Raw genomic sequence first — 23,624 nt, 5'->3', positions numbered from 1 at the left:
GTTTGCTATCTGTGTGGGTCATTTCTGTTCCTTTGGTCAGTTTATCTAGCCTTATGCCAGTACCTCATTGTCTTAATTACTGTAACTTTATGTTAAGTCTTAAGATCTGCTAGTACAAATCTACCAACTTTTTTTCTTTTTTGGTAGATTTAGAAAATTTATATATGAAGTTTTCATAGTGTTGTGCAGTCATTACCACTAATTCCAGAGCGTTTTAATTACTCCAGAAAGAAACCCTGTAACCATTAACAGTCACTCCCAATTCCCCTCTCCCCCATCTTCTAGCAATCACTAATGTGTTTTGAGTCTATGGATTTGCCTACCCTGGACATTTCCCATAAATGTGGAATCATATAGTATATGACCTTTTTGTCTGGGTTCTTCCACTTGGTTTAATATTATCAAGGTTTGTCCATTTAGCATGTCTAAGTACATCATTTTTGTAGCTGAATAATATTCCATTTTATATTTACCACTTAAAAATTTTTTTGGATGTACCACATTTCGTTTATCTACTCAGCAGTTAATGGACATTTGGGTTGTTTCCTCTTTTTGGCTATTAAGAAAAATACTGCTGTGAACAATTTTGTGTTAAGTGTTCATTGTGATGTATGTTTTCAGTTCTCTTGAGTGTATACCTGGGAGTGTAATCCACCAACATTCTTTTTCTTAAAGGTGCTCTTTCATAAAGATTCTGGGTCTTTTGTATTTCCATTTTTTCCAGCTTTATTGAAATATAAATGACATATAACAGTGAGCAAGTTTAAGGTGTACAGTGTGTTGTTTTGAAAAATTTATATATTGTAAAATGATTACCTCCATAGCATTAGCTAATACCTTCATCGCGTCACAGAATTACTATTTCTTTTTTGTGGTGAGAACATTTAAGATTTACTCTCTTTGTAACTTTCAAGTATATAATGCAGTATTATGATCTATAATCAATGTGCTGTACATTAGATCTCAGTAATTCCATTTAAATTTTAGAATTGGATTGATAATTTATACTCAAAAAACTTATTGTATTTTAATATGGGGTTTGAATATAAGTCAGTTTGGGAGGATTGACATCTTAACATTAAGACTTCCAGTCCATTAACATGGTAATATTCTTTAGTATATATTTATGCTAAATTAGGTATTCCATTTATCTTGGTGATGTCTTATAGTTCTTGGTGCACTAGAAGTTTTGCACATCCTTTTTAGATTTGTACCTAGCTATTTGATTTTTTATGCTATTATAAGTGCTATTTTTCTTAATTTTATTTCCAGGTTTTTCTTGCTGGTCTATAGAAGTATAATTGATCTGTGTATATTAATCTCATACCTGGTGACACTGCTATATTAACTTATTAATTCTTGTAGATTGTATATTCTTAGGGATTTTTTTTTTAGGGAGTTTAAATATACACAATTATATCATCTGTTAATAAAGAGATTTTTACTTTGTTGTTTTTCTAGTTGTTATATCTTTTATTTCTTTTTCTTGCTCTATCATGCTTCCTAGGACTTCCTGCATTTATACTGATTAGGAATGGTGATGGTAGTCATCTTTTTCTTGTTCTCACCTCTTTTTTTTTATATCTAGTTTTAGAGGCTCTTAGTATAAAAATAGAAAATGATATTGAAAACTCAGACTGTGCAAAAGATTTAAAAATTAGTTTTATAGTAGCAGGATGACTTATTTTTCTTGGGTTGTTTATGTCTCTTATGTGTTTCTTGTGACTTAGCTCATTTTCCTTTAAATATTATTTGGGCATTAGATTTTTAAAATCAGTAAAGGGCTAAAATACACATGGTTAATATTGAAAAACCACTTAAATTACCCCAAAGTACAAGTACAACATAAATGCCTTAGTAAGTCTAATAATTTTCCCTCTAGAGTTGGAATGAACTGCTGTTGCTTTGGTGGAACACTTGATGGAGCAAGTGGATTTCATTTTGCAGCACACAGCTTATATGAGTTATGATTGCTCTTTCTTTGCCCAAGCTTACATAGTTGAATTTGTGCAAGTTAAATGAGGTGTATGATGGCTACACTGTAATGATCATGTTTTTTTTTTAAGTTGAGTTTTAATTGTTAAGAGGCTATGCACAGTTTTGTTGTTATTTCAATCTTGTGATTATAGCTTAGTTTTTAAAAATAGTTTATTTGAATTCTGGCATAATATAGTCATTGTTAGATGTTAAGATAGGCTGTCAGATTACCTTTTTTCTCCCCTTTTCAGGTATTTATGAGCAGATTACTTCCCTCAATTTTATTTTATTTATTTTTATTTTTATTGGAGTATAGTTGATTTAAAATGTTGTGTTAGTTTCTGCCATATAGTTCCCTCAATTTTAGATACATTATCTGTAAAATGGGATAATATATTACCTACTCATGTGCCATTGCAAAGATTAAATGAGTTGATGTAAGTTCCATGCTTAGCACTATGCCTCATGTTAGGTTTGATTTCACACAGCCCTTGGTTCTAACCCTAGTTCTACCATTAGGTAACTCTACAGGGTAACTTCTCTGAGCTATTCTTTACTTAATCAACTAAAGACCAGAATCATAGTACCTGCCCTTCAGGGTTCATTTGTTGAATGTAGTAATTAACTAAAACAGTGTAAGGTAGCAGGTAATACATACTAAACATTTGTTATTATTGTAGCAGTTATCTTTCCTTAATATAAGTAAGTCTTTCTCTTACTTCACTTAGTATAATAATCTCCAGGTCCATCCATGTTGCTGCATATGGCATTATTTCATTCTTTTTCATGGATGAGTAGTATTCCATTGTATATATGTACCACATCTTCTTTATCCATTCGTCTGTTGATGGACATTTAGGTTGCTTCCATGTCCTGGCTGTTGTAAATAGCGCAGCCATGAACATTGGGGTGCACGTATCTTTTCAAATTAGAGTTTTCTCTGGATGTATGTCCAGGAGTGGGATTGCCGAATTATATGGCAATTCTATTTTTAGTTTTTTAAGGAACCTACATACTGTTTTCCATAGTGGCTGCACCAGTTCACATTGCCACCAACAGTGTAGGAGTAGGAGGGTTCCCTTTTCTCCACACCCTCTCCAGCATTTGTTATTTGTAGACTTTTTAATGATGGCCATTCTGACCAGTGTGAGGTGGTACCTCATTGTAGTTTTGTTTTGCATTTCTCTAATTATTAGTGATGTTGAACATATTTTCTTGTGCCTATTGGCCATCTGTATGTCTTCTTTGGAGAAATGTCTATTTAGGTCTTCTGCCCGTTTTTTGATTGGGTTGTTTGTTTTTTTGTTATTGAATTGTATGAGCTGTTTGTATATTTTGGAAATTAAGCCCTTGTTTATCACATCGTTTGCAAATATTTTCTTACAGGTTGTCTTTTTGTTTTGTTTATGGTTTCCTTTGCTGTGCAAGAGCCTATAAGTTTGATTAGGTCCCATTTGTTTATTTTTGCTTTTATTTCTATTGCCTTGGGAGACATTGGTATGATTTATGTCAGAGAATGTTTTGCCTGTGATCTCTTCTGGGAGTTTTATGGTGTCATGTCTTATATTTAAGTCTTTCAGCCATTTTGAGTTTATTTTTGTGTATGGTGTGAGGGTGTGTTCTAACTTCATTGATGTACATGGGGCTGTCCAGCTTTCCCAGCACCACTTGCTGAAGAGACTGTCTTTTCTCCATTGTATGTTCTTGCCTCCTTTGTCGAAGATTAATCGTGTAAGTTTATGAAATTAAGTTTTTATTTCAGCTTTTTCCAAAATGTTTTACACAGATACTGGTAAATATATCATGGGAAAAAAGTTCTCTTATGCTGTATATTTGAATAACATTGAAAAGAGGAGTAAAAAAATTTTAACTTCGTGCGATTTCATAGACCTGTAATGGTGGTAATGTTCATGGGTAAGCAGTATGTGCCAGACTTATTTGACTGTGCATCTGACATGCTTCTCCTCTTCTTAGTGTTCTGAGGAGCATATGGTAGGAAACATTGCTTTGCATATTCTTTGTGGGCAAGATTCTCTTTTCCAGGCTATGCTTTAAATGAGGAAATAGGTGTTGTCAGTCTTGTTAAATGATGTTCTTGTAATTGAAAGTTGTTTGAGCTTTTTAGGGGAGGGAGAAGAAGGTGGTGTTGCTGTAAGAAACTTAGTAAAGGAAACTCAGCCTGTTTCTTATGCTCAAATTGCGTAAGAGTTTAGCCATGTTAAATGAAATTTCTTCCATGCTGACAACATTTTTAAACTCAAAAGCCTACTAATTTTTCTTTGATCAAAAGTCATTCCTGGATCCCTTATACTTGAATACTATTATTATTGATATACTTTTACCATTAAGATTTCCTCTAAAGAGTCTTGTTTTTTAAAGGAAAATTAACTGTAGTTTTAGTGTGAAAGTAGTATATACTTTGTATATGTTTCTCTGTGAACCTTTTCTTCATCCTGTTTCTTTTCCCCCCTTGTCTTATGCCAGTGAGTTCCTTCGGGGTTACTCCTGCAGTAGGTGGACTATCATCTGGGACAGTTGGGGAAGCTTCGACAGCCCTGAGTTCAGCAGCCCAGGTAGCTTTGCAGTCTCTCTCTCATGCAATGGCTTCAGCCGAGCAACAGCTGCAGGTGCTGCAAGAGAAACAGCAGCAGCTTTTGAAGCTTCAGCAACAGGTTGGAGACTATTTGGCTCTTTGTTCATGCTGTCTCTAAACTTCAAAAGCTGAAAAAATACTGTAAAAATGACCATTATTTTTGTAAAGGTTGACCGATCTGAGCTAATCATTTTCTACAAAAATTGAGGTAACATCTTTGTGATACACTTAAATTTTTAAAACTTATATAAATGCATTTTCTTTGATACATATCTGGGGGAATATAATTGGTATTTTCTTTGCAGTCTTTAAGTAAGTTCCATCCTTTACTCTGTTTATAAACACTCTTGGTCAAACATAAGAGTTAAAAGTTACTATTTTAATGGATTGAAAAACCTAAAACAACATTTTAAAGACCAATTAACTTAACGTGAATTAAAATTTACTAATAATAGCAGATGTTTTGGAAACTTCATACAATTCCAGGTGACAGATTGTATCAGGTTAGGCAGCATGAGAATCCATTTCCTGTTAATATTTTGTTTTGAGGAGAACTTTCTTTCCTTATTTACATTTAATTGTTCTGGTTCCTTTCCGCCTTTGCTTTGAGAAATACCTATTTCCCAAATACTCAGGAAAGTTTATATCAAATATGTAAGGAATTGTGTGTGTGTGTGTGTGTGTGTGTATTATACACACACACACACACACACACACTCTCACACACACACATATATAGCATAGAAGTACTCCATGTTGAGTCCATTTTTTACTTAATTTCCTTTTTATTGAACTAGGATACAGTTAATCATGTTTATTTTCACAATATATACCCACGTAGTATTCCCCACAATTTAGATAGGCAGGATTAGTCTATATTTGTTGCTTTTACTTCTTTTACAGAAAGCGAAGCTGGAAGCCAAGTTACATCAGACAACAGCTGCAGCAGCTGCAGCAGCATCCGCAGCATCAGCAGTAGGTCCTGTTCACAACTCTGTGCCTTCCAACCCAGTGGCAGCCCCTGGATTCTTCATTCATCCATCTGATGTTATTCCACCCACTCCAAAAACAACACCACTTTTTATGACTCCACCACTCACCCCACCCAATGAAGCAGTTTCCGTTGTGATTAATGCCGAACTTGCACAGCTTTTCCCAGGCTCAGTTATTGATCCCCCAGCAGTCAATCTTGCTGCACATAACAAAAATTCCAACAAGTCCAGAATGGTAAATTACTATATTTTAAATAGGTGTTCGCTTAGACATTTAAAAGTATTTTGATGTATACGCTAACTTTAGAAAGCAAAGTTTTATTATGTTAACTTGTTATATCAAATTAGATTATTTTATTTAATGTTACAGAATATACATCTGGAAATGGGACTTGTTAACTTTATATTATGGTTATTAGTTTTTATAGAGCAAGAGTGATATCAATATAGAGTTATACTTTTTTCTTTTCTAGAATCCACTTGGCTCTGGTCTAGCCCTTGCAATTTCTCATGCTTCACATTTTCTTCAGCCTCCCCCTCACCAGTCCATTATTATAGAACGGATGCATTCAGGTAATCTTTGATTTGCTTAAAATATTTTTTTTGCCTTGTCTGCTGGCCCTTTGAAGACTTAATATTTTGTAGTTTGATTTTCCTGTGCAAATAAATCACATCTGCTCTTGGGAAAGTGCTTTTTACCAAGAATAAGCATTATATAAGGCTCAAGCTGTGTGCTTACCAAGTTGAATGGAAGAGTGCTGCTGAGTGGTTTCATTAATTGTATCCAAACAGTGGATTTCTTCTGTATAAGAATCTCACCTGGGGCTTCCCTGCTGGTGCAGTGGTTGAGAATCTGCCTGCCAATGCAGGAGACACGGGTTCAAGCCCTGGTCTGGGAAGATCCCACATGCCATGGAGCAGCTAAGCCCGTGAACCGCAACTACTGAGCCTGCGCTCTAGAGCCCACGAGCCACAGCTGTTGAAGCCCGCGTGCCTAGAGCCCATGCTCTGCAACAAGAGAAGCCACTGCAATGAGAAGCCTGTGCACCGCAACAAAGAGTAGCCCCTGCTCACCGCAGCTAGAGAAAAGCCCACACGCAGCAGCGAAGACCTAATGCAGTCAAAAATTAATTAATTAATTAAAAAAAAAAGAATCTCGTCTGTTGAACTATGGTTGACATAAATATCTGTCTTTATTGTAGCTGATCAGTTACCATTACACTAAAAATTATGCTTAAAGAAGTATTCATTAAGACTAGCATTCTAATGTTGGAACCATTTTTTGAGAATAGCTGACAAAATTACTGCTAAGTAAAATAACTGAGTAGGATTACTAACATTTCATGGTCTCTGGATAGTTCAAATTTTACTTAGGCTTGTACCATGCTTATATGCTACAGACCTGTGATCAGGATAGTTGCTTTTAATTAGAGCATGTTTACTAATACACTGTAGGCAATATTTGCCTTATTATCCTACCAAATGTTATTTCTGGGCTTGAACAGCAGCAGAATTTAATGAAGTCCTTAGGTATGTTTTATAGGAGGAATTAACATGAATATAGTGCATACTGTATCACTTTTCATCATATGAAGAGTTGAACCATATTTGCTTTATTGCAGTGGGTTGTTTCCTCTTTGGAAGAGAGAGTTTTAAAAATTAAAGTGTTACATGCTGTTTTCTGCCCAACTAATCATTCATTGGTAACAGTAATTAGTGTTCATGGCATATAGACTGAAATTCGTTGTTGTCCAGTCTTTATGAAATGTCAGCAGTTGTTTACACTATGATTTGGTTTTCTATCTGTGGACTCGACTGTGGCACGTAAGCCCCCTAAAGGGGGGAGAATTATGTTTTTTGTTCAGTAGTCTTTCTGTTTAGGAAAATACTGCCTTGTTTTCCTTAAAATGGCTCTATGGAGATGGCACTAGTCCTACAAGTTAAATTTAGTTGGGTTCCTTCACTGTAAAATGTAACTGGTAAGGTTACTATCTGCCCCTAACACAATAAAGAAGAAAAATAAGTAGGATTTTATTAATGCCTGCTGTTTCACTAATTGAGCTTATTCCTGAAATGTGTGTGAGTTGAGAGATGCAAATCTGCTCCTCTGTTTCTCTCAGATCATTCTTTTGTTAATATATGAGCTTACACATAAAAGACATACTGTCTCTTTAGCGTAGCCCTGAAGAGTAAGCCTTCTGCTTCATTTGGTACTGAGCTGGAGAGACAGTGATGTGTCAGTATGGGAGGGAAGCATTGTTTGTAAGTAAGTTTTATCTGTCTCCATTGGAGGACCTTCCTCAGAGATTTTTTAGTGTGGTAGTAATGACTACATGTGATTTCAGCCTTACGCTTGTCCTTTACATCTTAACCCCAATGTAAGATGCAACTCGAAAAGATGTTAAATAAGGCTTAAGAAAACCAAAATCAAATAATAAAATTTGGTATCAGTAATAAATACATTTAGTTGTAAAATTAAAAGACCAAATGACTGAAAGAAAAACCGATAGGTACTTCATTGAATTAATCTATATTTTTGCTGATTTACCTTTTTTTGCTCTAAAGTTTTAAAATAAGCTTATATGTACAGTTGATTGCCTTCATAGTAACAAACTTATTCTTGTATATTTTTTACTTAAATCTTGGGGTTCAAACTAATATAAATTGAGGTTTTAGACAGTTTTTGAATGAGAATTATTAACATTTCTTCTTGTTTGTAGTTTAGTGAGTTGATTTCATATTTTAAGGTGAATGTTCCAGATTGTTTCAGAGTGTGTCTTTTGGTTAATTGATACATGGTATTTTGTGTCAACTGTTGCTCTCTATCTCTCATAGGAGCAAGGAGATTTGTGACCTTGGATTTTGGTAGACCAATACTGTTGACAGACGTATTGATTCCCACTTGTGGAGACTTGGCCTCCTTGTCAATTGACATTTGGACATTAGGAGAAGAGGTTGATGGGAGGCGATTGGTAGTGGCAACAGATATAAGCACCCATTCACTAATTCTTCATGATTTGATACCACCTCCAGTGTGTAGATTCATGAAGGTAAAGAACTTCAAGAAAATGAATTGATATGCCTTCCATGTTTCTGATAAGTTATGGAAAATATTCAGACATATAATTTAAAAGTATCCTTATAGCACAGGGAACCATATTCAATATCCTGTGGTAAACCATAATGGAAAAATTATGTATAACTGAATCACTTTGCTGTACAGCAGAAATTAACACAACATTGTAATTCAGCTATACTTCAATTAAAAAATAAAAACAAAAGTATCTTTTTATAATTTATAATATAATTATCTTTTAAAATACATGACTCAGATTTTTATCGTGGTAGATGGGTGGTTATGTATATTTATAAGTTTTCATTTCAGATCACTGTCATTGGACGCTATGGAAGTACAAATGCCAGAGCTAAAATCCCATTAGGATTTTACTATGGTCATACCTATATCTTGCCTTGGGAGAGTGAACTGAAATTAATGCATGATCCTCTGAGGGGAGAGGGAGAATCTGCAAACCAACCAGAAATTGACCAGCATTTAACAATGATGGTTGCTCTACAGGAGGATATACAGTGCAGGTTAGTAGAAAATTGCAGTATATTTTAGTCTTATTGAAACCCTATATTTTCTGTAATGTCTCCCACATACTTGTCAAGAAATGACTTTTCATAAGTGTATAGAAAAGAGAAAAAGGCAGTAGGACACTAGCATGTTACAATAATGTTTAATGCATTAATATATTGTGATTAAATAATTGGTTCTGTTTTTTTTAGTACTTACCAATTGATGAATTGACATTGATTAATTCTTTTTAATGGTTGTGTGTTAACTTGCTTTAGAGATTTAATTTTAGTGTGTATTCGTACATGTATGTCAAAGAGAACATTGCAGGAATTATTTTGTTCGTTTATTTTTTACTTACAGGTATAACTTGGCTTGTCATCGACTAGAAACTCTTTTGCAAAGTATTGATCTTCCTCCTCTCAACAGTGCTAACAATGCACAGTACTTTTTGAGAAAGCCGGACAAGGCCGTCGAGGAGGACAGCAGGGTCTTTTCTGCCTATCAGGACTGTATTCAGCTACAGCTTCAACTAAATTTGGCTCATAATGCAGTGCAGAGGCTCAGAGTAGCTCTTGGAGCAAGTAGGAGGATGTTGAATGAAACTTCAGACCCAAAAGATTTAATTCAGACGTCTTCCACAGAGCAGTTACGTACTATCATCAGATATTTATTGGACACTTTGCTCAGCCTTCTTCACTCTTCCAATGGTTTGTATTTGACTTAAGTATTTAAAAAGGCCGGAAATATATTTGATGTGATTTTGTTGCATGTTTTGTTGTATTCATATTTCCTGGGTTCTGTTTATTTTGGTATCCTTTCTGATGTTTTTATGTAATGTGTTTTTAGGTTAATTCATTTTTTCCCCTTATTTTTGTTTTTCTTAAATAGATTATTTTTTAAATTTTTTGAATTTTACTTTATTTTTATTATACAGCAGGTTCTTATTAGTCATCCATTTTATACACATCAGTGTATACATGTCAATCCCAATCTCCCAATTCATCCCACCCCCCCAGCCGCTTTCCCCACTTGGTGTCCATACATTTGTTCTCTACATCTGTGTCTCTATTTCTCCCCTGCAAACCGGTTCATCTGTACGATTTTTCTAGGTTCCACATATATGCGTTAATATACGATATTTGTTTTTCTCTTTCTGACTTACTTCACTCTGTATGACAGTCTCTAGATCCATCCATGTCTCTACAAATGACCCAATTTCGTTCCTTTTTATGGCTGAGGAATATTCCATTGTATATACGTACCACATCTTCTTTATCCATTCGTCTGTCGATGGGCATTTAGGTTGCTTCCATGACCGGGCTATTGTAAATAGTGCTGCAGTGAACATTGGGGTGCATGTGTCTTTTTGAATTATGGTTTTCTCTGGGTATATGCCCAGTAGTGGGATTGCTGGATCATATGGTAATTCTATTTTTAGTTTTTTAAGGAACCTCCATACTGTTCTCCATAGTGGCTCTATCAATTTACATTCCCACCAACAGTGCAAGAGGGTTCCCTTTTCTCCACACCCTCTCCAGCATTTGTTGTTTGTAGATTTTCTGATGATGCCCATTCTAACTGGTGTGAGGTGATACCTCATTGTAGTTTTGATTTGCATTTCTCTAATAATTAGTGATGTTGAGCAGCTTTTCATGTGCTTCTTGGCCATCTCTGTGTCTTCTTTGGAGAAATGTCTATTTAGGTCTTCTGCCCTTTTTTTTGTTTTTTGTTTTTTTTTGCCATACGCGGGCCTCTCACTGTTGTGGCCTCCCCCATTGCAGAGCACAGGCTCCGGACGCACAGGCTCAGCGGCCATGTCTCACGGGCCCAGCCGCTCCACGGCATGTGGGATCTTCCCGGACCGGGGCATGAACCCGCGTCCCCTGCATCGGCAGGCGGACTCTGAACCACTGCGCCACCAGGGAAGCCCTGCAGATTTCTTTTGATTTCCATTTGCATGGAATATCTTTTTCCATCCCCTCACTTTCAGTCTGAATGTGTCCTTAGGTCTGAAGTGGGTCTCTCGTAGACAGCATATATGTGGGTCTTGTTTTTGTTTTTGTTTTTTTTTCTTCGGTACATGGGCCTCTCACCGCTGCGGCCTCTCCCGCTGCGGAGCACAGGCTCCGGACGCGCACACTCAGCGGCCATGGCTCCCGGGCCCAGCCGCTCCATGGCATGTGGGATCCTCCCGGAGGGTCTTGTTTTTATATCCATTCAGCAAGCCTGTGTCTTTTGGTTGGAACATTTAATCCATTCACGTTTAAGGTAATTATCGATATGTATGTTCCTGTGACCATTTTATTAATTGTTTTGGGTTTGTTTTTTGTAGGTCCTTTTCTTCTCTTGTGTTTCCCATGTAGAGAAGTTCCTTTAGTATTTTTTGTAGAGCTGGTTTTATGGTGCTGAATTTTCTTAGCTTTTGCTTGTCTGTAAAGCTTTTGATTTCTCCATGGGATCTGAATGAGATACTTGCTGGGTAGAGTAATCTTGGTTGTAGGTTCTTCCCTTTCATCACTTCAAGTATATCATGCCACTCCCTTCTGGCTTGTAGAGTTTTTTTTTTTCTGGTTTTTTTTTTTTTTTTTTTTTTGCGGTACGCGGGCCTCTCGCTGTTGTGGCCTCTCCCGTTGCGGAGCACAGGCTCTGGACGCGCAGGCTCAGCGGCCATGGCTCACGGGCCCAGCCGCTCCGCGGCATGCGGGATTCTCCCGGACCGGGGCACGAACCCGTGTCCCCTGCATCGGCAGGGGGACTCTCAACCACTGCGCCACCAGGGAAGCCCTGGCTTGTAGAGTTTTTGCTGAGAAATCAGCTGTTAACGTTATGGGAGTTCCCTTGTGTGTTATTTGTCGTTTTTCCCTTGCTGCTTTTAATAATTTTTCTTTGTCTTTAATTTTTGCCAATTTGATTACTGTGTGTCTCGACGTGTTTCTCCTTGGGTTTGTCCTGTATGGGACTCGCTGCGCTTCCTGGACTTGGGTGGCTATTTCCTTTCCCATGTTAGGGAAGTTTTCAATTACAGTCTCTTCAAATATTTTCTCGGGTCCTTTCTCTCTCTTCTTCTTCTGAGACCCCTATAATGCGAAAGTTGTTGTGTTTAATGTTGTCCCAGAGGTCTCTTAGGCTGTCTTCATTTCTTTTCATTCTTTTTTCTTTATTCTGTTCCGCAGCAGTGAATTCCACCATTCTGTCTTCCAGGTCACTTATCCATTCTTCTGCCTTAGTTATTCTGCTGTTGATTCCTTCTAGTGTAGGAATCACTTATTGTATTGTTCATCTCTGTTTGTTTGTTCTTTAATTCTTCTAGGACTTTGTTAAACATTTCTTGCATCCTTTCGATCTTTGCCTCCATTCTTTTTCCGAGGTCCTGGATCATCTTCACTATCATTATTCTGAATTCTTTTTCTGGAAGGTTGCCTATTTTCATTTAGTTGTTTTTCTGGGGTTTTATCTTGTTCCTTCATCTGGGATGTAGCCCTCTGCCTTTTCATCTTGTCTCTGTTTCTGTGAATGTGGTTTTTGTTCCACAGGCTGCAGGATTGTAGTTCTTCTTGCTTCTGCTGTCTGTCCTCTGGTGGAGAGGCTATCTCTTAAATAGATTTTTGATGATTTTTTTCTTGAGTTTCTGCTATTGATGTGTCACATCATTGTGTTACTAGCAAAACAATAAATAATGTTTGAAAGTGCAACAGTGAAAACTGTTAATAAATTGCTAATCTAATACAGAACTGTCATTTTCTAACCAGGAGCTATTTTTGATTATTATATATGATGTAATGTGCACACACGCACACACAGCCACCTGATACACTGAACTCCACAAAAAAAGAAATATAATTGATATAATTGCTAATTCTTCTTTTCTCCAAGTGTTTGACAGTTAAAATTCTACATATAAGGAGTAAATAAATGAATAGGAAAATAAATAGACCAAAAATATGCTGGTAAAGAGGAAAGCCTATCTAGGGATGCTGATGTTGATACTATAGCATGCTCTTAACTAGGAAATTTTACTGTTTTCTTTCTTGTAATAGGACACTCTGTTCCTGCAGTTTTGCAGAGTACATTCCATGCCCAGGCCTGTGAAGAGCTTTTTAAACACCTGTGCATCAGTGGAACCCCAAAGATACGGTTACATACTGGTCTTCTACTGGTTCAACTCTGTGGTGGTGAAAGATGGTGGGGCCAGTTTCTTTCTAATGTTCTTCAGGAACTGTACAATTCAGAGCAACTTCTCATCTTCCCACAGGATAGGTAGGTCAGAAAATATTGGAGTAGTTTGTTATTAGTGACTTATGCTTCCCGCAGTGTTCAGATTTGGAAATCTTGTGTATGTGGATACCGAGTGTGGAGAAATGAACTAAAGCCTGTCTTTTCACAGTTTGAGGAATGCCCAGTGAAGGGCATTTTGAAGAAGATTCTACATGATGTAACTGGACTATATTCTTTAGTTTCCTAACTGAATCTGTGGAGTTTATAGATCTGTGTTTACAAATATTTCCTATCAGATCATATTATTTTATGTATCAAATTTATATTTTTGAGTCTATTATACAGTTCTCTCTAGTTGATTTCTTAGATAAAATGAGAAAATATAAGCAGTAGCTGAAAAAGAGCTAATTTTAACATTATACTTCCAGATATAAATCTTACTAATAACCAAATATTCTATCATTACTCTCTTAGATTACAAAGTGAATTATTTTTAAGATGAACACTTAAAGTGATTCATATTGGCTATTTTATTTGTATCTTTTTTTTTTTTTTTAGGGTCTTCATGTTACTTTCCTGCATTGGTCAGAGATCACTTAGTAATAGTGGAGTATTAGAAAGCTTACTTAATCTGTTGGATAATTTACTGTCACCTCTTCAGCCGCAGTTACCCATGCATAGGAGGACAGAAGGTATTATTTAAATTAGTGATCTTTAGTAAAAACGTAAGATTCCTGTAAATACGGCTTTTATAAAATGACTAGTCTGAAATACTTATTTTACTATTCATTTTGCTGCACACTAATATTTTTATGATGTAGACTTTTTAGAATGATCAGCCTTCGTGTGATTGACTGCCACATGGTTACTGCTTTTTAAAAATGTTACCTTTTCTTTATGTGAGTTTTGAACTTGGGAATTATTGTGGGTATGTTGTTTTTATACTATCATAGATAAAATCAAACTCTTGTGTTTAAGCTTTAAGGCAGCATTGCTGTTCTCATCATGGATAATGAGCTTCATTTGAGCAAGAAAATTGTTATTGGAATAAAAACTTTAGAGCATAGTTTAAAACTGTATGAATTATAACTTGAGAGACTTTAAATTTCAGTCACCTGTAAGTTGAGGAATAGCTTCTTATACCTTGTTTTCTAGTTTATAAGTTATTACCTGTTAGATTCAAGCTACACTTATGAATCTATTTTTGTACCAAGAAGCATTTGTCAAGTCTTCCATTTGATTTGATGTGTTACTTCATTTTTGGCCATAGGTTTCAGTTTTGAGGCTTACTATAAATATTAGTGTTCATAATTATATGGTGTGTTTTGGATTTATAAAATGTCTTAATTTTATAATTATTTTATCAGATTTCATTAGGATTCTTAGAGTCACCTGATTATTTTTTCTCCTCACATTTCTATTCAGGAGTACTAGATATTCCCATGATCAGTTGGGTTGTTATGCTGGTGTCCAGGTTGCTGGATTATGTGGCAACTGTAGAAGATGAAGCAGCAGCTGCAAAGAAACCTTTGAATGGTAAAGACAGGGAGAGGTTTATGACAGGTATCAGAAGTTTATAATAATCTGTTGGTGGGGATTTTGAGTGACTACCCAGTTTTTCCAGAACTGGTATTGGCCTGGAGATTCCAGCTGTATGTAATTTATGTAAAATATTAATTAACTTTACCAGGAATAACATACATATAGGTGAAGTTTATAAAAAGGAAATCTGTGGAGAGTTATTGTATTTAGTTTAGTATATCATTCCATTTACTATTATAAAATGTTTCTACTAATTAACTACAAATGACTTTTATGCTTAGATATAGAAATTCTCAGATTTTTGCGAGTTGTAATCTTTCTCCATAAGCTTAAAGCACAGAAAATTTTTTAAATGAAAGACAAAGTGCAAGACAAATTTTCTTCTCCTCTTCCAAGTTAACAAGACTTTATGAAGTAGCTACATCTAATATGTAAATACAGATAGTAAGTGCCTTAAAACTTAGAATTTTATACATTATTAGGATTATAATATTAAAAAAAGATCACTTGAGATGTTTTATAGGTATAAGATGTTACAGAAAATCCTGAATGAACTTTTTGGCCAGCCCAATGAATCAGTTGTTTATGGTACACATTATGTTTGAGAATAGGGTGGGGAATTCTTTTCATGTACAGGGAATATTTTTAACAAATGCTATATGTCTCAGTTATAGGATGTAGAATTAAGACACAAATACAACTACCTGTAAAGTTGGAATGTAACAGATGGTATGGGAGGAGTTAGTTTTTATTTACAGTATTCATGTATTATGGAAATACATTAGTAGAAGACATTTTTTTAGGGCTTGAAGAATTTGAATTGACTTGACAAAGGGATAATAGAAAACAGAAAAAGATGTCATTAGGTTAAGCAGACATGAAAAAATCATTGAGGATGGTTAAAGTATGGGATTAAGCCTGAACTGAGCAAAGTGACAAGGAATAATCTGGACACATTCCAAAATGAGAATAAGTAGAGCTACACAGCATGTTTTTTAAACTATCCAACTTTATTTTTGCAGTCATTAAATCAGATTATTGAGTATCCCTTTTTTTGGGTCCCTGTACAAAAAGCATGTGAGTTCGAAATAGGCAATAGTGAGCATTTTGTTGTTGTTACAGTTGAGCGACATTATCAAAGTTGTGTTGTACAGAGATCAATTTTAAACAGTTGTGGAGAAAGTTGGCTGTTAATGAAAGGATTGGAGGCAGAGAGAACTGTGGTCTTAAAGTCATTCAGGATCTAGGTTAACTTTTCTAAGGTCAGATGTTCTTAGCAATTTCTTTACGATGGTTTCCTTAATTTTTTTAAAAATTGCTTTGTCGTTATTGACACATTTATCATTTTATGTTTTCTGGGTGTGAATAGTACTTTAAAATCACATTTAACAGAATTATTAATACAACTTTTCCTTGCCCTGTAGGTAACCAGTGGAGTTTTATTAATAATAATCTGCACACCCAGAACATAAATAGGTCTTCCAAAGGCAGCAGTAGCCTTGATAGATTATATTCCAGAAAAATAAGAAAGCAGCTAGTTCATCATAAACAGGTAATTTTCAGTATTTTTTTTTGTTTGTTTGGTTTGTTTTAATGTTTGAGACATTGCATGAGATAGACCTGCCATCAGACCTTAGGTATGATATTTAATGAACTAGTTAATTTAGGGAAATTATTTGACACTTTTGAGTCTGAGTTCCTTATTTGTAAGATGACAACAATATGTAGTTTACAGATTTTTGGTAATGTCCTTTAAACTGTAGGGACATCCCTGGCGGTCCAGTGGTTAAGACTTCGCCTTCCAATGCAGGGGGTGTGGGTTTAATCCCTGGGAGCTGAGATCCCACATGCCTCACGGCCAAAAAACCAAAACATAAAAAAACAGAAGCAGTATTGTAACAAATTCAATAAAGACTTTAAAAATGGTACACATCAAAAAACAAAAAACTGTCTACCTCTTCACATGTCTATTACTACCATTCTAAGTGCAGCCGTCATTTGCCTAGTCAGAAGGCCTATCTGCCTTTGTTCTTTCTCAGTCCAATCCATTTTTCATGCTGCCCGTACAGAGTTCTTTTAGATACAAACCTAATCATATCACTCCTTCTCTAAATTATTAGTGGTTTCCAGTTGAACTTTGGATGACGGTCAAACTCCTTAACATAGCTTTAGTATATCTGTCATCTGCCCATCTAACTTTCAGGTTTGAATTTTGGTCTAGCCATACTGAATGTGGGTTCCTGGACCACCTACACCAGTTTTTTCATCCAGGATTTTAGTATGTGCTTATCCCCCATCCCTCCCCTCCTTCCCACCAACTACTGAATTTACTGTTTTGCTTGGATAATCTAACTTATTTTTCACATGTTAGTTTACATTCACTTCCTCAAAGACGTTTTCCCTGGTTTCTCAGTTATTATCCCATAAAATATGTTCCCCATGTACCCTATATTTTTCCTTTCATTATATTTATCATACTTTTTTGTTGGGATTCTTTTATTAACCTGAGTTTATAGCTGATGTCAGATTCTTATGAGCCAGTTCTTTATTTTAAAACGTGTCTTCCTCTTTGTCTTACAGTATATACAGGAATATAGACTGTATCTTTGATACCCGGTATAGAGCCTAGTGTGTCATCTAAAAATATTTGTATAATTGATTTAAGATGAAATGAGATTTTATAAGAACGCCTTTAAGATCTGAAAGTTTGTGAAAGCTTTTGGGCTTTTTAAAAAATATGAACTCAGCAATAAATTATTTAGTTTTACTACTGAATTTTTCAACTATGAGCAACTATTGGCCTTTTGCAAGAAAAATGATGTGAAGCTTTTCCCTCAACTCCTTTTTCCATTTGAGACTCCTAACTAATTTTAGGTGGTACTAATAATCACCTAAAATTTCAAATTCAGCTAAAATTTATCGAGCACTTAATGATTATATTTGCTGTATTTACTTTAGGATATGAAGATGGAAAACAAACCTAGAGAATGATCCAGTGGATTTTTCTTAGCAGTATTTTACTATTTTATGCTTTATTATAAAGGACATTTTTGGGACCGTTAGCAAAACTTAAAAGTGGGGTCTGGGGCTTCCCTGGTGGCGCAGTGGTTGAGAGTCCGCCTGCCGATGCAGGGGACGCGGGTTAGTGCCCCGGTCCGGGAGGATCCCGCGTGCCGTGGAGCGGCTGGGCCCGTGAGCCATGGCCGCTGGGCCTGCGCGTCCGGAGCCTGTGCTCCGCAACGGGAGAGGCCGCAGCAGTGAGAGGCCCGCGTACCGCAAAAAAAAAAAAAAAAAAAAAAGTGGGGTCTGAGGAATAGTTAGTTGTTAGTAGTGCATGGATGTTACTTCTTTGATTTTAGTGGTTGTATTATGGTTTGTAGGAGAAGGGTCTTGTTTCTAGGAAATACACATTAAAGTATTCAGGGGTGATTGGTCATCAGGTTGCCAACTTATTCTCAGATAGTTAGGGAAAAAATGTCTTTGTATAGCAATATAAATTGTTGATTAAGATTATGGTTGTTTCAAAATAAAGATTATATTTTTTCTTGATTGCAGTTGTTGTATATGTTAATTGTAGAACTTTTGGAACAATTTTCTGAAAATACTGATTTGTTCTCACATTCACATACCATGTATTGATTATTTAATACACGTGCATGCTGGTTTTAATTTATGATATATTTTTCTTCATATATGGAGATAACAGCCAAATGGATATTTCTTTATAATATAATGTTCTTTTTCTTGCTGATAACAAAAATATGTAGCAACAGTAGAAATTTAGGAAATATTCCTTGAAAAGGTAGATTAAGTTCTTAACTGAATTGTGCATTTATAATTATGGCTATAATGTTCTAGTGACTTTCTGTTTAGAGTAATGTTCTGCATAATGGATATATGGCAAAGTGGTTTTGTCATTCAGCAGATTTTCAAGGTCTTTCTAGGCAGAAATTTTTTTCTCCTTGTTGGTCTATTTGTTCATTTCAACCTACTAGTGGTTGCCAGGGGTACGGATGGGACAGATAGGATAGGAGGGAGGAGGGCGGGCAGCATAAGAGGACAACATGAGAAAACCTTGTGATGGTGATGGTGTACAGTATTAACTGTAGTGGTGGATACCTGAACCAACAAATTGGGTAAAGTGTACCAGAGATCTCTGCATTATTTTTTAACAACTGCATGTGAATTTACAGTTACTGCAGTAAACTTTTTAATTGATAAAAAACATAGACATACCAAAAAATGTTCTACTTTTGAAGATTCCCATAAAAGCCAAGCTAAGAATATTGTACAATAGAAGAATTTTCCCCATGTATTTAAAAATAATTCTTTTCCTCTGTTTAAAAAATACTCCATCAGTCAGTCTCATTAGTGGCTTACATAAAAAAGTATTCCAGTTATTTCCCTTCTCCCATGGGTAAGAAATTAATTACTTCTTAATTACAACAGGGGGAGATCTTTTATTTGGAATTTGGAAGTGATTTTTAAAAAATCAGCAACATAGTTTAAACTAGATTTTTCAGAGAATTACTTATTCTATTAGTTTGATGTATAGATTCTGAGGAGTATAATAATTTACTTTGTTGTTTTTAACACTGTTAACTATAAGATTAACTTTTTTTTTTTTAAGCAACTTAACTTACTAAAAGCAAAACAGAAGGCTTTGGTGGAACAGATGGAAAAAGAAAAAATACAAAGCAACAAAGGATCATCATATAAACTTCTGGTAGAGCAAGCCAAATTAAAGCAGGCGACCTCAAAGGTATGATCTTTACTTTTTAATGTAATTATCTTAGAAAAGTCACTCTCCCTTTTAGTATTTTAAGTTACTTGAATAGTTAAGTATTTTTAGTAATGATCAGGAAACTTTGTTATTCTGCTTATCAACAAAAATCTATTCCTTGTACCTTTTTTGGGAAAGGTAGCTTTTAACTCAAGTAAATATATGATTAATGTGGGCTTAAAGTATTTTTATAGTGTATTTCTTCTAAAGTGAATTGTGTTCCAGTAAATTGAAGATAAAAGGACTCAGGAAATATATGGTTTTCCTAATGTGTCCTTTATATGTAAAATTTTTAAAAATAATGATATATTTTTTTAAATTTGGGGGATAACATTTATATGTAGCAACCAAGTTTACATATTGTGTTTCTTTAAATATGAAATTACAGTTACTCCATCAGAGTTTGAAATGAATTAATACTCTGTACTTAGTATATATAGGTTTCTTTACCATTCACCTTTTATGATTATATTTAGATGTTTTGGTAATATTTATTTAAAATGTTAGATTTGACCTGTTGTAGCCTTTCTATAGAACTTCACCTTTCTGATATTCTGTTATGTATCTGATACCTTATTTTAAAATAGGACATGAGGTATATTGGTCAGTATAGTTTTTAATAGTCTTACTTTTTGAAGCTTATGGTTTGCCTAAAAATTTTGTTCTTTAGAAGTTGTAAGTTTTCTGAGTGAATATTTTCATGTCATAAATAAACTTTTACTGCAAGAATTTTCATTCAATAAACAGTGGTTTAAATATTGTAAATTTCTGTGTACAGCACTTTAAGGATTTAATTCGATTACGTCGGACAGCAGAGTGGTCTCGTTCTAATTTAGACACAGAAGTTACAACAACAAAGGAAAGCCCAGAGATAGAACCACTTCCATTTACCCTGGCTCATGAACGTTGTATTTCAGTAGTCCAGAAACTTGTCCTTTTTCTCCTCTCCATGGATTTTACATGCCATGCAGATCTCTTATTATTTGTTTGTAAGGTAAGTAAATGAATAGACATAATTTATAATTATACAGACTTAGTAAGAAAAAGAAATAAGAAAAAATGCAGTTTTTAATTGATTTTTAAGAGAAATAAAAGTGCTTTCACTGGTTTTCCTTTTATGCAGTTTAGTTTTTTTTTTAATGTGCCTTGAAAGGTTTTAAAAATATTTTGGCACTTATTTCTTAGGAGACCTAATGTGTGTGTGTGTATATATATATATATTATATATATATATTTTGCGGTACACGGGCCTCTCACTGTTGTGGCCTCTCTGGTTGCAGAGCACAGGCTCTGGACGCGCAGGCTCAGCGGCCATGGCTGACAGGCCCAGCCGCTCCGCGGCATGTGGGATCTTCCCGGACCGGGGCATGAACCTGTGTCCCCTGCATTGGCAGACGGACCCCCAACCACTGTGCCACCAGGGAAGCCCCTAATGTATATTTTTAACCTAGTTAAAACTAGATTAATGTAGATTTGAAATGTAAGTAATGTGGGTATGTCTATCTACAGCCTACCTTTTGTCTATTAGGATAGGAAATTATTATTATCAGGATAGGAAATCTACAAACGAGTGTCAGATTATAGCAGTGAAGGGTGTATTAATGCCCTGAAAGCTTTCCTGTAGCATATTCATTGCTTATAGAAATTATTTTAAACTATTCAACTCAGGTTTTTACCTGGATTTTAATATTTGATCCATGAAATTACATTTCTTTTGCATTTACATCAAATAATTATTTTGACATCAAAAGCATATCTCATTGAAAGCAGTTACTTCAATGCTTTATTTTTGGAAAAACATATTTAATTGCTATTTAAGTGTATGATTTTATAAAATGTATTACAGGTTCTTGCACGCATTGCGAATGCGACGAGGCCAACTATACATCTGTGTGAGATTGTGAATGAACCCCAACTGGAAAGACTGCTATTACTCTTGGTTGGAACTGACTTCAATAGAGGAGATATATCTTGGGGTGGTGCTTGGGCTCAATATTCCTTAACTTGTATGCTACAGGATATTTTAGCAGGTTTGTTAGGATTTATTTTTAATAAGGTATGTCAAAATTAGCTTGTTGCTGCTTGACTAATCTTTAAAGGAAACTGTGAGCTCCTCAAAAGTATAAAATGTCTCTTTCATGTATGGCAGTAGCAACCATTTAGAATTACTTTTGCGTTTAATTATGTTGACACTTGTAATAAATGCAAGTTTTTATGGAGGAGTTAGGTTACAGAGTACAGGGACATTGGAGCTAGTCAGCTTCCTTATTAATATCAGCAGTGGGCTGCTTCCTAATTCTTTATGTGCACTTGAGGAAGGTACTCCCTGCTCCTCAGTTTTTTCGTCTGTAAAATAAGGATAATAAAAGTATCTTTCTTATGAAGTTATTTTGATGAATAAGTGAGTTAATGTGTGTAAAGTGATTATAATAACTCCTTGTTCATATCGCACATTTTGTATTTGCTATTAGTTAGCATTTGAAGGTAATGCAGTGAGCCCTAGCATTTCCTTGGGTAGGTGTGGACTCATTTGCCTCAGAATCTTTTGTGGTTGGTAGAGTACACATGCTTTTCTCAATACTGGATGAAAAACTATGGTTTGGATGTCTGTTTACTAATTACTAAAGCAGTTAGGATGCTCTTCTTACCTGCAGGAGAATTGCTGGCTCCAGTAGCTGCAGAAGCCATGGAGGAAGGAACAGTGAGTGATGATGTAGGTGCAACAGCTGGTGACTCTGATGACGCCCTGCAGCAGTCTTCAGCTCAGTTGCTGGAAACTATAGATGAACCTTTGACACATGATATAACAGGTACATTCTTTAAATTTTTTACTTAAAATATCTGTAGCTCTTTTTTAAGAAAATGAAACATGTTTCAAAATTAAGAATATTAATGAAGTATAAAGTTAAGTTTTATATTAGGTCTTTGGCCTTAGTAACCATATCAGTTATTTTCCTGATAAGTGTGTTTTGCTTTGATTCTCTGAATGCATATTAAAATAAAATGGTATCCTTTCACAGGGTCTGTGTTATCTTGATATGGTCTTATTTGGCTATGTTGAAAGAATTACAACCTAGAAAACAGTTAAAGATACACAGTGGTAAAGATAGCAAGGCTCTTGTTCTCTTTTTCTTTTTTCTTTCTTTGTTTTCTGCCTTTTCAAAAACTATAATGTGTATCTTAGCGTGTACAGTCCTTTGTGGTGTACTCCTTACTTTTGAAGACTGTTTTGCAATGCTGTGGTCATTTCATCTGTCTCATTCCTTAATCTTAGATTCTCTCATGATTTTATCCTTTCTGTCTGATAGTCCCTTTATCTGGAGTAGACTTTCTTCTCTAGTTTGCATGATGAACTTCTTATCTAAGATTCCCATAAAGCATGCTCTCCTCCAAGAAGCTTTTTCCATTACCACCAGCAATGCTGGAGACTGCCATCGGTGCTGCCTGCAGCACTGCCTACATTCTAGATTGTCTCTGATAGCACCTATTACGTTGTAGTTGGTTTAATTTCTGTAGTGTACCCTCACCTCTGAACCTCTGTTAATTTGTTGGAGGGTGGACATTTGTTTTATTAATCTTTATATACTCAGACCCTAATACAGGCTAGTATTTTCTTGGCATTCTATAAATATATGTTGAATAATAGAGGATGGGAAGGGAAGGAAGATAAGAGTTGTAAGGCATAAAAGGCTAGTTAAAAATTTGGAGTCATCTGAGAGCAAAATCATTTCCAATTCATGATAGAAAAATAAGGTGAATAGCAGTCTTAAAACTGAAATCTTTGCTTTTCACTGTAATACCTGGTATTATTTCCTTAACTACTGGATGTAATATAATGAATTACATATTGAGGCAATAAAACGAATAACATTGTTCATTCTAGAAATGGTTAATGATTATTTTTAACAACAAAGTTTATGTAACTTGATTCAACAAGGATTA

General features: G+C 35.2%; 1 protein-coding gene across 9 annotated transcripts in view; it reads left to right on the top strand.

Moving 5' to 3' along the window:
* BIRC6 (baculoviral IAP repeat containing 6) overlaps positions 1-23,624 on the top strand; it is a 237,804-nt gene that overhangs the window by 85,808 nt on the left and 128,372 nt on the right. For 5 of the 9 annotated variants that reach the window (XR_010934089.1, XM_067703312.1, XM_067703311.1 and 2 more), the window contains 14 exons: positions 4,462-4,649; positions 5,474-5,797; positions 6,036-6,135; positions 8,398-8,612; positions 8,948-9,156; positions 9,503-9,849; positions 13,180-13,399; positions 13,916-14,049; positions 14,783-14,920; positions 16,324-16,451; positions 19,530-19,661; positions 20,461-20,676; positions 21,529-21,712; positions 22,337-22,492. Coding sequence is in view for 8 of the 9 variants with exons in the window: in XM_067703312.1 (XP_067559413.1) it covers positions 4,462-4,649; positions 5,474-5,797; positions 6,036-6,135; positions 8,398-8,612; positions 8,948-9,156; positions 9,503-9,849; positions 13,180-13,399; positions 13,916-14,049; positions 14,783-14,920; positions 16,324-16,451; positions 19,530-19,661; positions 20,461-20,676; positions 21,529-21,712; positions 22,337-22,492 (2,691 nt within the window). In the remaining variant the exon portion in view is untranslated. The remainder of the gene's footprint in view (positions 1-4,461; positions 4,650-5,473; positions 5,798-6,035; positions 6,136-8,397; positions 8,613-8,947; positions 9,157-9,502; positions 9,850-13,179; positions 13,400-13,915; positions 14,050-14,782; positions 14,921-16,323; positions 16,452-19,529; positions 19,662-20,460; positions 20,677-21,528; positions 21,713-22,336; positions 22,493-23,624) is intronic. The other 4 variants (XM_067703310.1, XM_067703309.1, XM_067703308.1 and 1 more) reach the window with 3 other exon arrangements.

This window comes from Pseudorca crassidens, chromosome 14 (genome assembly GCF_039906515.1).
Source record: "Pseudorca crassidens isolate mPseCra1 chromosome 14, mPseCra1.hap1, whole genome shotgun sequence".
NCBI lineage: Eukaryota > Metazoa > Chordata > Mammalia > Artiodactyla > Delphinidae > Pseudorca > Pseudorca crassidens.
Note: the sequence above shows the minus strand (reverse complement) of the source record. Positions and strands in the feature narration are given on the sequence as shown.